General features: G+C 46.2%; 1 protein-coding gene across 1 annotated transcript in view; it reads right to left on the reverse strand.

Moving 5' to 3' along the window:
* Positions 1-379: 379 nt before the first annotated feature.
* XRCC5 (X-ray repair cross complementing 5) overlaps positions 380-13,715 on the reverse strand; it is a 203,631-nt gene continuing 190,295 nt past the window's right edge. The window contains exons 17-21 of the mRNA XM_029605119.1: positions 11,652-11,761; positions 9,742-9,838; positions 9,150-9,217; positions 2,717-2,788; positions 380-787 (exon numbers count right to left, since the gene is read on the reverse strand). Of these exons, the coding sequence (XP_029460979.1) occupies positions 773-787; positions 2,717-2,788; positions 9,150-9,217; positions 9,742-9,838; positions 11,652-11,761 (362 nt within the window). The 3' untranslated portion in view covers positions 380-772. The remainder of the gene's footprint in view (positions 788-2,716; positions 2,789-9,149; positions 9,218-9,741; positions 9,839-11,651; positions 11,762-13,715) is intronic.

The raw sequence follows: 13,715 nt of genomic DNA on the forward strand, positions 1-13,715 counted from the left end.
GCTACTTTCTCCCAAAAGCCAAAAAGATGATACACATTTGTGGTGTGATATGAACTAGCTTTCAGGAGACAGAGTGGACACTTCCATCCCAGTGCACAGAGAGATATGTAGGCTTGCTTCTTGCATTTGCTATCAGCACTTCGAGCACCGCTATGCAACAGGAAGGGGCGTCACAAAGCCTGGGTTGGCCTCCCTCTAGACCCTGGATCACATAATGTTTCTGAAACATACAGTAAAAATACAACTTTTGGTTCTTGCCCACATTTCCTCCATGGCAAAGCCCAGTGAGGTCAGAAGGGCGAACCCGATCTCACAGCAGGCAACACGGTCAAAATCGGCTCCAGGAGGCAACAAAAATAAAATCAAAACTTGCATTTAAAACATTTTGACAACGTTTTTATTCTTACAGTGCACAGTGCCATATTTGTCAGATCAAGAACTGCTCCTTGAATACAGTGGAACCTGATTACAATTATTAGCTACTGGTACATGAAGTCTGAGCAATAAAGAGTAAATTATCAATGAAATGGAAGAACGGGGGCAAGAGACAAAAATGATCACAGTACATGACACCAATCAAAGAGCACTGAATCAGCAAGGCCAGGCTGCAGTCTTCTCGCCTGGGTTGTTTTCCCCCCTCTCGAGAACCTGGCATGCTTTTGTGGTGGGATAAGAAGTGATCTGTCCCGGGGTGTCCACAGCACTGGTGGCAGCAGTGTGATCTTCAACACCTTGTCTCCTGAGCTTCCCCATTCGCAGCTGATGGCATCACTTACATCATGTCCAGCTGCAAAAGGAAAGAACAGGGAATTCAGCCCTGGGACCTTAGCGGGGCACCGATCGGTGCCAGTTATGGCAGGGCGTCCACAGCATTGTGAGGCTAAAATATTCCAAGCCATTCAAGGTCTTCATTACTGCACGGGGAGGGGGAAACGGGCTCCGGAGGCTGAAGTCACCAGCGCAGTGCCATAGGATTTGGGGTGGCTGCCAGAAAAGGCTCTAATCACGATGATTGCGCTGACATTGGACACACTTTTGATTTAAGCCTCACCGATGCATAAACATTTCAGCAGCTTTCTACTTTACTGCTTGGTCATGACTAATATCACACAGTGGGGCCGCTGCATTCGTAGGCTTCTGCTAAGCTATCTGTGCAACGTCAACTGAAGACATTCACATCTTTCTGTTAATGGCATTGCTTTTTCTTTTTTTATATTTTCAGCCCATGTAGAATGTTGTTTGTCTTGCATATCTGACTTTTTCTTAAAGCTATTCAACTAAATTAGAGTGTTTCAAATTAAAGGAGCCATTCGACTAGCTTGTTAGCAAATTAAAACAGTGCATTAATCTATACAAGCGACAAGGCTGAAGTTAAACTGCCTGTAACCCTGTGCTTGCCATGACCTTTGTCTTCCACTTAAGCTCGGCACTGCAGAAAGCACAATGTCAGATACTGTTAGTCTTCTTTCACAATCACATCACATAATGCTAACGCATTCATTGTATTTTCTATTTTCGCCCTGTTTTAATGCTTTGTTTCACACAGACAACCTCTGTTTCTTTCTAAGAGAGTAACCACATTTTCCTGCAGGGCACTGATACTCGCTTTTCACCGTGAGCTGGAACTCAGCAGTCTGCTGCTTCACACGAACAAACATCCATTAACCACCCTCTCCCCAATCATCTCTCCTTCCCCCTGGATACAACTTTATGTTGTATCCAGGGGGAAGGAGAGATGATTCCAGTAGCTTCCAGTAGCTTGGAAGTTCTTTAGTGTTTGTTTTAAAAAGCAAGAAGGAAATTCACAATGCGGAGATTCAACGGCATTTCATTTACTCCAGAAATGCAACCAGGACATGGGTTATGTACGCGATAATGTCTGAGAGCAGGTAGCATGCGAAGCACCGCGTGCCTGAAAGGCAGAGACGCTTAACGAACCTGGCAGTCTGCTATTATGTCTGTGTTATCCGCCGGCAGACATTACTGCTGTTATGGGGGGTAATTTTGATACTGATTATAGTCCCATGCCTACAATGCAGGCTCATTCTGAAAGGGAAACTCCTGACAGGGTTTCCGGGAGAAAACGTGGCCAGCATGCAGCATGCATGGAAACAGGTGCTAAGCACACACAGGGGTTCACAATGAAATCTCCATGTGGGCTTTCACTCCCGACCCCCTTTTTTTAAATTTAAACAAAAGCATGCATGCTTACTTTTCCCTGCATACAGGGCAGAAGGGAAGGGGCAATTTCAAAACGCATGACATTGGGGGATAAAGCTTTACTGCCAAGTCCAAAAGCAAAGAACACTCAAGCAGCATTGTCTGAATTATCAGGAAGGCTGCTCACCTCATCAAAAGGTTGCAGTAATTTTGTTATGGGTTTAAGAGTTGCTTAGTTTTGCTCGTAAGTATTACTATCCTTAATCTAAGGCATGGAGCAGCAGTTATAACCATAGGAAACCTGCTGGGAGACTGGATGGATTATTATGTATTATTGTCCCCATTATGAGTATATAACCTAAGTGCAGCCTGGCAGAGAGATAAAATATCTAAGCAGAGGCAGATATTGGCTTCTTAGCAATACCATGTCTGAGGACATAATCTGTGAATTTTCTGGCCTAGGGTTGACCGTCGAGCTGCTTCTTCTGCTTTCGACTTTCAACCATTTGTGTCTTCTGATCACCGAGACCAGGGGAGGCCGTTGGTTACAACTTACCAAGTCATCCACATCCCCGGGCTCTTCTGCTACCGATGTGGTTTCAGCTGCTTTTTCTTTGGGGGCAAGGAACTGAGCAAGAAAAAAAAAAAAAAAAAAAGAATGAAAGTTGTCAAGCGAGATGAAATCGTTCCGTCAGCACATGCGACATTCTCAAACTCGCCCTCAACCCGGGGAGAAGTTCATCTCGAGGAAAGGCTCGGGCACCACTCTATTCTACCTTAAAGTAATAAAACAATGCAGTCGCTGTGCTAATCCACCGAGGAAGGGGCTGTCGCTCCGGAAAGCATGGAAGTAGCTCAATAAAAAGGTCTCCATGCCGGGGAAGGCTAGGGGGAACATGGAATCCATCTTGACCTGTTGAAATTTGTGAAAGTTATTACTCTTCCCTATTAAGGGTGTTCACCCTAGTTCATATAATGTCCTATAATGTTATATTTGTTATAATGCCATGACCACCTTTTGTTCTGGAGGATCTGTCTGTTCATTATGTCAACAAATACCAATAAAAAGATTTAAAACAAAAAAAAAAAAAAAGTCTCGCCTACAACTTGTTTCTTCGACCTTCTATTTCTACCTTTAAAGCGAGGAATCGTGAACCATAACATGCCAAAGCTAAGATTTTGAGAGAGAACAGTTAAAAAACACGTTAGAAATACACCGCAAATCATTTGTGGTTGACAAACTCCATCCCCTTGCCTCCCACAATCACTTTCTGAGCCTGTCCTTTACAGGTGACACTTTTTTCTTTTCCACATTAGACTTGTATTTTACCTGATGCAGTACACTGCTCTCTCCCCCTTACCCCGGGCGTCTGCTTAGCGCGCGAGCTACCTTTACTTTCATACTACGGAGATTGCAGCTAGCGTCGATCGCTATTGATTGTAATGCTTCAGCAATTCCAAAGAGAGAAATAATGAGAGAGAAAAGGGCAAGGAGGAAGAGGAAGCTAAGCCATCCTGGGTACGACGTCCCAGTTCACGCTGCGTAGCGGGGCTTGCTGCAGTCCTGGACCCAGCCCTCGGGGAGCTCACGGACTTCACGGGTCCGCCATTCACACCGCGAGAGAGGAAGGATAGGCAAGAAACCTTTCCAGGCCTCTGTGCATCTAGCTTGGATGGTAATATGGTATATAACCAGTTTTTGTATTTTAATTTTATTTATCATCTTTAATTTTTAATTCTATTTTATTTTATTTTCATTTTACTATGTAAACCGTTTTGACAAAAAAAAACCTTGTTTTGAAAAACGGTATACAGTACATTTTCTCCCTACAATGCCTTTGTGAACCTGTAAGAAATAGGGGTCCTGAGTGCGTTAAAATATTCTGTACTGTGGATAGAAATCCAAATTTAGGGACTACTTTCACAGCATTGCTTTTAATTATGCAGCTTTTATCAAGAGCAGTGGTTTCAGGCTAATTAGTGAGGCAAACTTGTACTTCACTGGCCTAAAATCTGCAGAAAGCTCAGTAGTAACGCAGCTCCATACGCCAGCCTGGCCCCCCTAGCACCCGCCTGCCTGTGGAAGACAGGGTTTGCATTAAAGTCATTGGTCCAGGCTCTTCAAACTCAAGAGGGCAGCTGGAACAGCACTCACTGTTGCTTCTCTTCCACACCAAGTCATGTTCTTACGGCGGCAGCTAGTGGCCGGTCACAGACCAGCACTGGCAGCGGATCTCGGAGGGGCTGGAGGCCGTCACGGTAGCGCAGGGAAAAACTCCTGTCCACGGGAGCCACAAACACAGCTCTGGTTGTCAAGACATCCCCAATAAATATGCATGAATACGCCTCCACCGCATGCAGATCTATCTCATGCTCACTCAGCATGGATATCCTGTTTGTGGCTCTTGAGGACAGGAGTTGGCCACCCCTGCCGTAATTAGGTGACTCAGACAAGGGAAGGGACCGCGCTCAACTGGTGAAAGTCTCAAGCTTGGATTTGAAAAGGCCAACAAGTAAACCTAAAACCCCAAATCAAAATCGGTGGTCTAAAGAAGCACTTCAGTACTGACAGCTCTAAAGGGCTCTGCCACAGGCGAGTCGTGTTGTATAGCGTCGTCCCCTGGACTATCTTACAAAGCTCCTTACTTGTGCGTTTGGGGGATAACACAGGCCCAGGAACAGAAAGTGGCCTCCTGCTGGGCCCGTCATGAAGTGCTGAGGTTTCTCTCTCTACTGACAGGCCCAGCAGGGAAGTCACTTGTCAGAAAGAAAAACGCTTTCAAATCTTGACGCGTGCTAACTCTGAAATATGGAGGTCAAGAACTTTGAGTTGTTTTCTTTTGTACCCCTTAAAATTAGCATTGTATAGCCAAGGGGAGCACTTTGAGTAGTCTGCTTTCCGGTCAGCTGCACTGAAATGCTGGTTTAACCATGGACTGGTGCCGGATCCTTACCTAAACACCACCAATGTGATAAATACAAGTTTTTGGGGGTTTTTTTTTTTTATTTTAATCTGGGGGAAAAGCAGAAGAATGAAGAAGCAAGGCAGAAAATTGCTACACTCCTGCTTGCTGGTGCCGTCATTCCAGTGATGATCTAGGGCCACAGTCTCAGCGGGAAAGGTGCTGCAGAACAGTCTGGCATGGCTGCAGGCACTGATCAGACACGAGCAAAGGGCCTGTCTGGTTCTCTGTGACTCATTCTTCCCGCTACGGTGTGAGGAGAAAGTTGACTGCACGGCACAATGATTCTACCCTCCTTCCTGCTTCTCCATTCTCGCACACACACAAAATCTGTATCTCTCTCTCGCTATATATATAGATAGACAGATTTTTTTAAATGGAAAGATGTTATTTGCTATATTCCACATACACACACACACAGAAAGGAATCTGATGTGGCCTTCTGCTCTCCTGCCTTGCTCTTTTCCAAAGGTCAGCTGCCACATACATCATCAGAAAATACTCTAACTTTGAAAGCAGCAATTCAAAATGTTCACTGTGCCATCAGATACGGCCGCGGGTGTATTTTGCTAGTATAGGCGGTCAGCAACCTATAGCATCAGTGACACACACGACTTATTTTTAGCGGTCTGGCACCCGAAGACCAGGCCCAGCACGGCTGCCACTGATCCCGTCCTGCGGTGGCCAAAGAAGAGTGGGAGGGAGCCCAGAGTGAGAGAGAGGGGGAGTGTGAGTGAGAGAAGGAGCAAATGTGACAGAGGATAAAGTTTATGCGGTCCCCCTCCCACCCAATCTCAAGGTGACTGCAAATCAAAAGTTCCCAGGTATGGAGAGAACAGGATTTTTTTTTTTAATCCCCATTTTTAATTATTGGGTACCTGCCGGTACCCTCTCTCTGCCCAGCTTTCTATTCTAATCCCAGTCTCCCCCTTCCCTATCTAGTATTCCCCTGGTCCCCTTAGGCTGTTACATGGCTGGCCATAAGAATGGGCAGTGTCTCCTTAATGATGTGACACAAAGATAAGTATGTGTGTGTGACAGAGAGAGTAAGCATATGTGTGAGAGAATAAACAGGTATGTGTATAATAAAGAGAGAAGAGAAAGTCTGTGCATCGTACCTACTATTCCACAACAATCACAGGGTGACTGGAAACCAAATCTCCAGGTATGAAATATTATGTATTATTTAATGTGCTTGCCGTTTGAAACATTTTATTGGGGTTTGGGAAATTTTTCAAAATGTTTATGAATTAAATTATTGGATTTACTCTATTCATCAGCTGTTTGAGATATACATTCTTTTTATTAGTAGGGTTTGTTAGGCATGGTGTTTATATTTCTTGGTTTTATGAGGAATGGTGGTTTCCATTTTTCTATTGTTGCACTGCATACAGAATCTGGCTTGTTGCAGTTTCCAGTTTAGTTTTGGTGTACAAGTTTCTATTTATGCTTTATGGTCTGTTTATTGTGTATTTGGTGAGGGTCTGTCTGTATTCTGCATGTGTAACCAAGTTGTGATATTCTGCTAACACGTAATTTCTGTGTAGGGATCTACTGTAGCCTGGCATATTCTGTTTTCCAAATAAGAAAGTATTAGTGTTTTAGGGCCTGGGGAAATATTTGCTGGGTTGCCTCCTATTTCTGCTTGAATGCTGGAAGTGCTGTATTTGTATAGGAGGTTTACTGTATCATAATTTGTGACTTTCCGATGGCTAAGCACACACCCAGCACATGTTAAAATAGGCCTAATGCCATATGGGTTCCAAGTATCTTTTGCACAGGATTTTACGGCTGGCACCACGGCGATGCATGAAAATACCTATATATATATATATATATATATATATATATATATATATATATATATATACACATATTGTGATATTTTTACCTCAGAAGACTGTACTTTGCACGTTCTTTCTCAGGTAAAATCTGTTATAAATGCATCGTTTTTAATTGTGTGTGGAGAGGGCTGTGTGGTGCAGCGGAGGGCTCGAGGCTGTAAGGTTTGCCTGGTAAATACCTAATATCCTCGCGCATGGCGTTACGGGGGCCCATTCACTGCTGGCCTCCACCGCTGCCTCTTCCTAACGGGAGCTTTTGCTGCCTCTTCTTCTACTCGCATGGCCAGGCCTACCAGTGCTGCAGCCTCTTCTTCCCGTGCTCATGCCACCGGGGGCCTGGGACAAATGCAAGTGGCAGCTTCTAGGGACCACGCAGCGCTTGGTCAGGCTAAAAAGCAAGTTCTAATAAAAACAGCAGGAACTGGAGGGCCCTCAGTTACGGATGCTGGATTAGGTTCAGGGGAAGTGGGAATACATTCATGCAAGGGGGGGCCCTTTTTTCAACCCACCTGCCTCCCCCCCCCCCCGTCCTCGAGTGTCCAAGTCCTGGGGTCTATGGAAACGTTGGCAACCCTACTATACAGTCTGTGGAGTTTGCCTCCTTCCAGCTGACTTCATCATGCTGGCCTGTGTCAATCGCTGCCGAGACGTGAAAATGCACTCTGTCTCTCCCCGTGTTTCCCCTGCTCAGCAGGAGCAGCCCCGATGAGTCCCCAGACCGGGAACTGCTGCAAGCCCTACGTCTCCCTCTTATTATTATTATTTTTTTTAAACAAAAATCAAAATCAAGAAAATACTTCCCAGCAAGCTGTTCTAAGGAGCCAGAGTGGAGCGCACAGCATAGAAGGGAAGGAACGGGGGAACCAGCACAGTCAGATTTCAGAGCAGAAACACACCAAGGACCTCTTGCTCCCCCCCCCCCCCACACTGGGCCTTTGCAGATCTGGGAGTCACCCATCAGACTGCAGGATTTGCACCTCTCCCATCCACTAACTGAGGGACTGCAAGTGGCATGCTAACTTCAGGAATACAGCGTCAATAAACGGGTGAAACCCCCCCGTGCATCTGGATTGACCTGGGGTACGAATAGGAACTGCCGGAGACAGAGAAATAGTGAAGAGGATGCAGGTGGCTCTGTTCCTTATAAGGCCTGCTTCCAGCAAAGCTTTCCTTCCCTGCCTCCATATGTTGGTAGGGGAGAAAAATCCATGTATCTGGGCTGGGCGATTAGGAAGTGGGATTTTGAGCCCAGAATGTTTACTGTTGCCGATTGTTAATAAAACGTGACAAAGAAAGAAGAGATGAATTCTCCTCAGCTGAGCAGGAGTGTGCGGTGGTTAAGACTGATAATGAAATAAAAGTTGAGTTTGCGCACTGAGGAAGGAAGACATGAAAGCTATGGAAGGAACCGATTATATACGATCATGGCAAGGTGCACTTTATCAGATGCAAACCTCTCTCTCTTGCCCTTCAGTTCTCTGATCGAGAGGTTACCCACACAACAAATAAGGTAAGACTGTCAGACGTGGTTCTTAGTGCTATAGGATGATAAAGTGCTGATGTTTTCTCCTGCTGGTTAATGTTGCCGCCTCTTCAAATTTAAAAAGAGCTTGGATGATGCTCAAAATTCCCTTTAAACCGTTATACACAGCGACTTTAAGCTAAAAGGGAGAACGTAGACTTGGCATATTGTCAAAACACAACCCCTCCCCCCTAAAAGGAAGAAAAAAAAACAGAACAGGCTGCTCTTCATTACTTGCCCCTATTAATATTTAAATGTGAACATTTTGTTTCCAGGCTATCCCAGCCGCTGAGGGCCGGCAGACATTAACACGAGGCTCCCTTGGGCTCTGGCACTGACAGCAGGCTGACAGCGTCATGAAGCCGGTGCTCTGGGTCAATCGTTTTTAACACTTCAGACGGCAATCTGGCCATCTGACTTGGCGGAGCTCCTCGCTCCCCTCTTGGATACGATCCTGCATTTCCTTGCTCTGCCAAGCCCTGTTTTTGGAAGCGTGCCTCTAAGGGAGGAGGGGATATTTCAGGTGGAAGGCTGGCAAACGGTGGTTACTTTTATCTCCCTAGCAATCCATTCAGTTTATTACATGCGCAGACACAGGTGCCTTTCACTTCTAGATAAAAAAAAACAAAAAAAAAGGCGGCAAAAACAAGCATTAAATACCCTTTTGGCTTCCTCGCTCGTGACAGAGCTCCCAGGTGCTTCATCACTGGTAATGAGAGAGAGAGAGTCTGGAAATGGAAAAAAAAACAACAAATCAAAGGATATACTTTGCGCACAAATAACGTATAATGGGGAAAAAAAGGTAATAAAAGATAACTTTAAGGCACAACAGTGTAATTATGCTTGGCCCTGTGGTCAGGCCCCTGTTCCACAGGAGACCCAAGTTTTGCATCCTCTGTCCAACGGCACTAAGGCGGCTTGGATGCACCATGGACGAAGGGAGGGAAGACGTTGCCTGTACTGGGGTGGCCACTACCAGTGAAACCACACAGAATCAGGACACCAGACTGCAAGCCCTATATCCCCAGGGTTAGCACACGTCCCTAACGCTGTGTCCCTATAGCCCCATGCGCATGCCAGGCTGCAGAGACTGGGCCACTCGGGGGAGGGGGCCGAATTCAAAGTTCACTAGCAACGCAGCCCCCCCGAGGAGCGGTTTTTGCCCCCATAGTCACCAGGCCGGCGGAACGATGGACGAGCTCCCGTTTCCGTGCGCACGCGAGAGCATAGTGAGAAACATTTCAGGCTCTACCTTGCACGACGATGTCCCAGAACTCCGTTAAGCCTCGGTCTTCCACCTTCTCTTTCAGGGTTTTCAGGAAACTATTGAACTGCTGCTCGTTGGACAGCTTCAAGCAAAGCAGAAGGAAAGCAAAGGGGAAAAAAAAAAAGCAGAGGAGAGAATAGGTTAAACGGCACCAAGTTCTGTACTCGGTTTAACAAAATACTCAGCTGCAGCGGGGACAGCAGGCGACTCCAGCATGGAGACCAAGACTGCCGCTAGGACTGTCTGAATGCATGCAGGCAAAGAAGAAAGGAAGACCTCGCTGATCTGAAGCAGCTTCATCTTGTACATTTCTGTCTCCCTCCCAGTCGCAAGATCCAAAACGTTTCAGCTTTGCCTGACCCCCCCCCCCCCCCTCTCATATTTATCTGGTCAAGCACCTGACTGCTGTAAAAGCATCTCTGCACGTACCATTCAATGGCTGCTAATGCAAGTGACATAGTGAATGGCGGCAGATAAAGACCAATATTGGTCTAGACAAACTCCCCCGTGGAAGCAGACATCCACTCCCCCCTTTTCCCTCTCCCTTATAGAGTTGCACCTGTTGCTCCCTGCAGGTTACCCCTGCCGCCTGGGAAGCTCGATGCCGTTCCACACAGCTTACCCCACCCCCAATGCTTCATTACTATTCTCTTACCACTAGGGAGCCTCTGCATTTATCCCATGCTTTTTGGAATTTGTTTACTGGTTTAATCTCCATCACCTCCCTCCTGGAGGGTAATCCAGGTATCTGCCACCCTTTGCAGAAAGAAATATTTTCTGATGCTCTTCTTGGGACTACCCTTTTGGAGCAGATCAAGCAGAATATTTTCTGTCATCCACACTAATCCATTTATTGGATGTAGTGGAGAACAATTGCAATAAATAACTCAATTAAATATTTAAAACCCACTAAACAAAACACTCCTAGAAATATAGGATGGAGCGATAAACATAGGATCGGTACTCCAAGCTTCTGAGATCATCATGTAGAAGTCCCTCGGTCTCGGCGAGGCAGATGCAGTTTATCAGCTGGAAGGCAGGAAAGTTGCCCCCCCCCCCATGGCTCCCAACCATAAGTTGGGGTTTTATTCCTGAACAAACGCTAAAGGTTTCACGACAAAGCCCGCCAGAGGCTACCAAGCTGCTGAAGGCTGTAGGTGGTCTTAGTGCGTACGAAAGGGAAACCAGCCGGAAGAAGGCGATGTCGTCGTCAGGACCCCTATCTAGCATTACACACTGAGGGACGGGAGTGGGAATCAAAAGAAAACAAGGCAAACAAGAACTCCATTGAGAAAGGTGAGGCGTCCTCGCTTGGGGAACCGCCAGCTGCGAGAAGATCAGACGGCACCGCGCAGCTAGCAGAGAGGAGCCTAGAAAGATTTCTCTCAGGCGCTTTCTCTTAAATGATTTCATGTCATCTTTTCAAATGATAATGTCAATAGTACACAGAAGGGGGATTTTCTTTAAAAAGATCAATGCACCCTATATATCCACCGTGCAATAAAGTACAGCCGGCAGGTAGCAATACTCAGTCCTAGTTCCAAGCTGCTTCTTCCATGAAGTTACACACCCGAGGGCAACCGTGCTTGGAAGGGTCACAAATGACATCAAAGGTGTGAAATCGCTGATGTAATCACAAATCTGATCCACTGTAGCTGACCCTGTGTCTAACATGGCTGCTCCCAAGCAAGATAGACAGACAGGTTACAGAACGAGAAACACAATGACTTGAAAATAACCCTTTTCACTTAGACCGTGTATTTCTTTTTCTTTTTTTTCACTTGCCACAAACATTTCAACAGGCTTCAGGGTCTTCAAAGATTTTTATGCTTTCTGAGACCAAAGCAAAGCATTTAACTTTCGTGTCTGTTTTAGGTGGAGCCCATTCCTCTTACCCTAATGGCCTCCTGCCGGAAAGCTCCAATGCATTTGATGCTCTTCATGTAGTACTGCAAGCCTTTGGTTTCCAGACATTCGTAGATTCGGTCAATCAGCTGCTGACTCACTTAAGACAGAAAGAGGTAGAAGAAAAAAAAAAAACATTCAACAGTGAAACATTTGACGAGATCCACATATATTTTACATTCCGGAGCATGGAGGGTATGGGAAGATAAAAGACGACAATAATGTACAAGTGACAAGCATTTTTCAACAGAAAGCTCTAGAACAAGAGGCCATGATATGGGGCTGAAAGGGATTAGGCTCAGGAGTAACGTAAGGTGCATGGGATAGGATGAGCCGAGAGAATCCTTAGCCATGGAGAATCGGGAGGGAAAACGGGCCTTGCAGCCTCTCCCCACCATCGTATTTCACATTCCTCTATTTAAGACATTCACGTTCTCACACTGCTGAGATTACTGAGTAAACATGAGAGAGAGACTGGCAACATTAAAATGCAAATAAAACCTCATATGTGTTACTAATACAGAGGTCCTCTGATCCCTAAAAGAGGGCTCTTTTGCACAGCCCTTTAAAATACAAACCTCGAAAACGAGCATAAGACGGTCCGAGATGAAGGCAGGTCTGTTTTAATTATGAGGGTAAAAACAAACAAACAAAAAAAGGTCCAATGAGACAGAAATCCACGAATGACTGTAAATGTGTGAAATGTGAGGATGAAAACAAACGACTTCGAAAGGGCGTGGGATAAACACTGGGGATCCCTAACGGCTTGTGGATGATAACGAAGGAAAGGCTGCCTGGGGGTAACCTGCACGGAGCGGCAGTTACTGCCCTTAGCAGAAGGCATGGGATTACTACCCTTAACCAATAAACCTTGATGCAACTGCAGTATCGCTCTCTGCTTCAATAGCGGGGGTGGGGTGGGGGTGGGGGGGGGGAAGGGAATTGGATTCAGACGACAGCCAATGCTGAACCCCTACTTTTATGGTCTGGGTTACTGCTACACAGACGTTAGGGACAAAGCGCAGGACTGCTTCTACAGCCAAGTGCAAAAGCAAAGCATATTCAAGCAGCATTGTGTGACTTAGCAAGAAGGCTGCTCACCTGTAAAATTGTTGCTAGCATTCATTTTGTTATGGGTTTCACAGTTGCTTGGTTTTGATTGCTAATATTACTACCCTTAACATGAGGCTCAAGGATAACCTGCACGGAGCGGCAGTTACTACCGAAACTTTCTGGGTAGACTGGATGGACCATTTGGCCTTCTTTTTTGCCATCATTTCCATGGTGGCTCAATGGCATTTCTGTGCATTGCCAGGGCTGAGAATGCAGCAGAGGTAGCATTCATAGCCTCTTGTGGGGAAGTCATAGTCACAGCACAACAGTGACACCTGCTGTCCAGATTTAGGGTCTGTGACTGCAGGGTTCCAGAAGGCTCCCTTGTAAGGATCCATTCCTGAATTTTCCTCCAGCCTGCAGGTGGCACTGGTGAGCTGCTTGAATGAACTATCCAGTCCTCCTAGCTCAGTCCCTCCCCGGCGGCCATCTTGTTTCCTGTATCTTGTATTTTTACTGAGGCAGTTTAGTCAGTCAGTTGCCAGAGCTTGGTCCTACCTTCTGGGCCTCGTACTCTGGGCTCCATTTCTGTAGCCAGAAGACAATCTGCAGATTCTACAGTCAGCGCTCCCGCCTGTTATCGTTCCTGGATTGCTGGTTTGTTCCAGCTTCTTGCTCCATTCCAGGCCTCTCACGCCTTGTTCGTATCGGGGCTACACTCATTACTCATGCTTCACCAGCCACCAGTACCCAAAGGGAAGGTGTCTGGCATAGGTGGCAAAACCTTCTACCAACAGCGGCTTTGACTCTCCTGACACTAAACCAATTGTTTCTGGGACAACCCACGGATGACAACCGTCACAGCCCTGCTGTATGGCCCTGGCCAAAGGGTGAAGCTACAATGACTGAGCTTAAGCAAGTCGGAAGGGGGAAATAAGGAAAAGGCAATTCATGGCACCAAAGGAACAGGCGGAAACTGCTGGGTGATTTCTTTCTCTGTT

The sequence above is a fragment of the Rhinatrema bivittatum genome, chromosome 6 (genome assembly GCF_901001135.1).
Source record: "Rhinatrema bivittatum chromosome 6, aRhiBiv1.1, whole genome shotgun sequence".
Taxonomy (NCBI): domain Eukaryota; kingdom Metazoa; phylum Chordata; class Amphibia; order Gymnophiona; family Rhinatrematidae; genus Rhinatrema; species Rhinatrema bivittatum.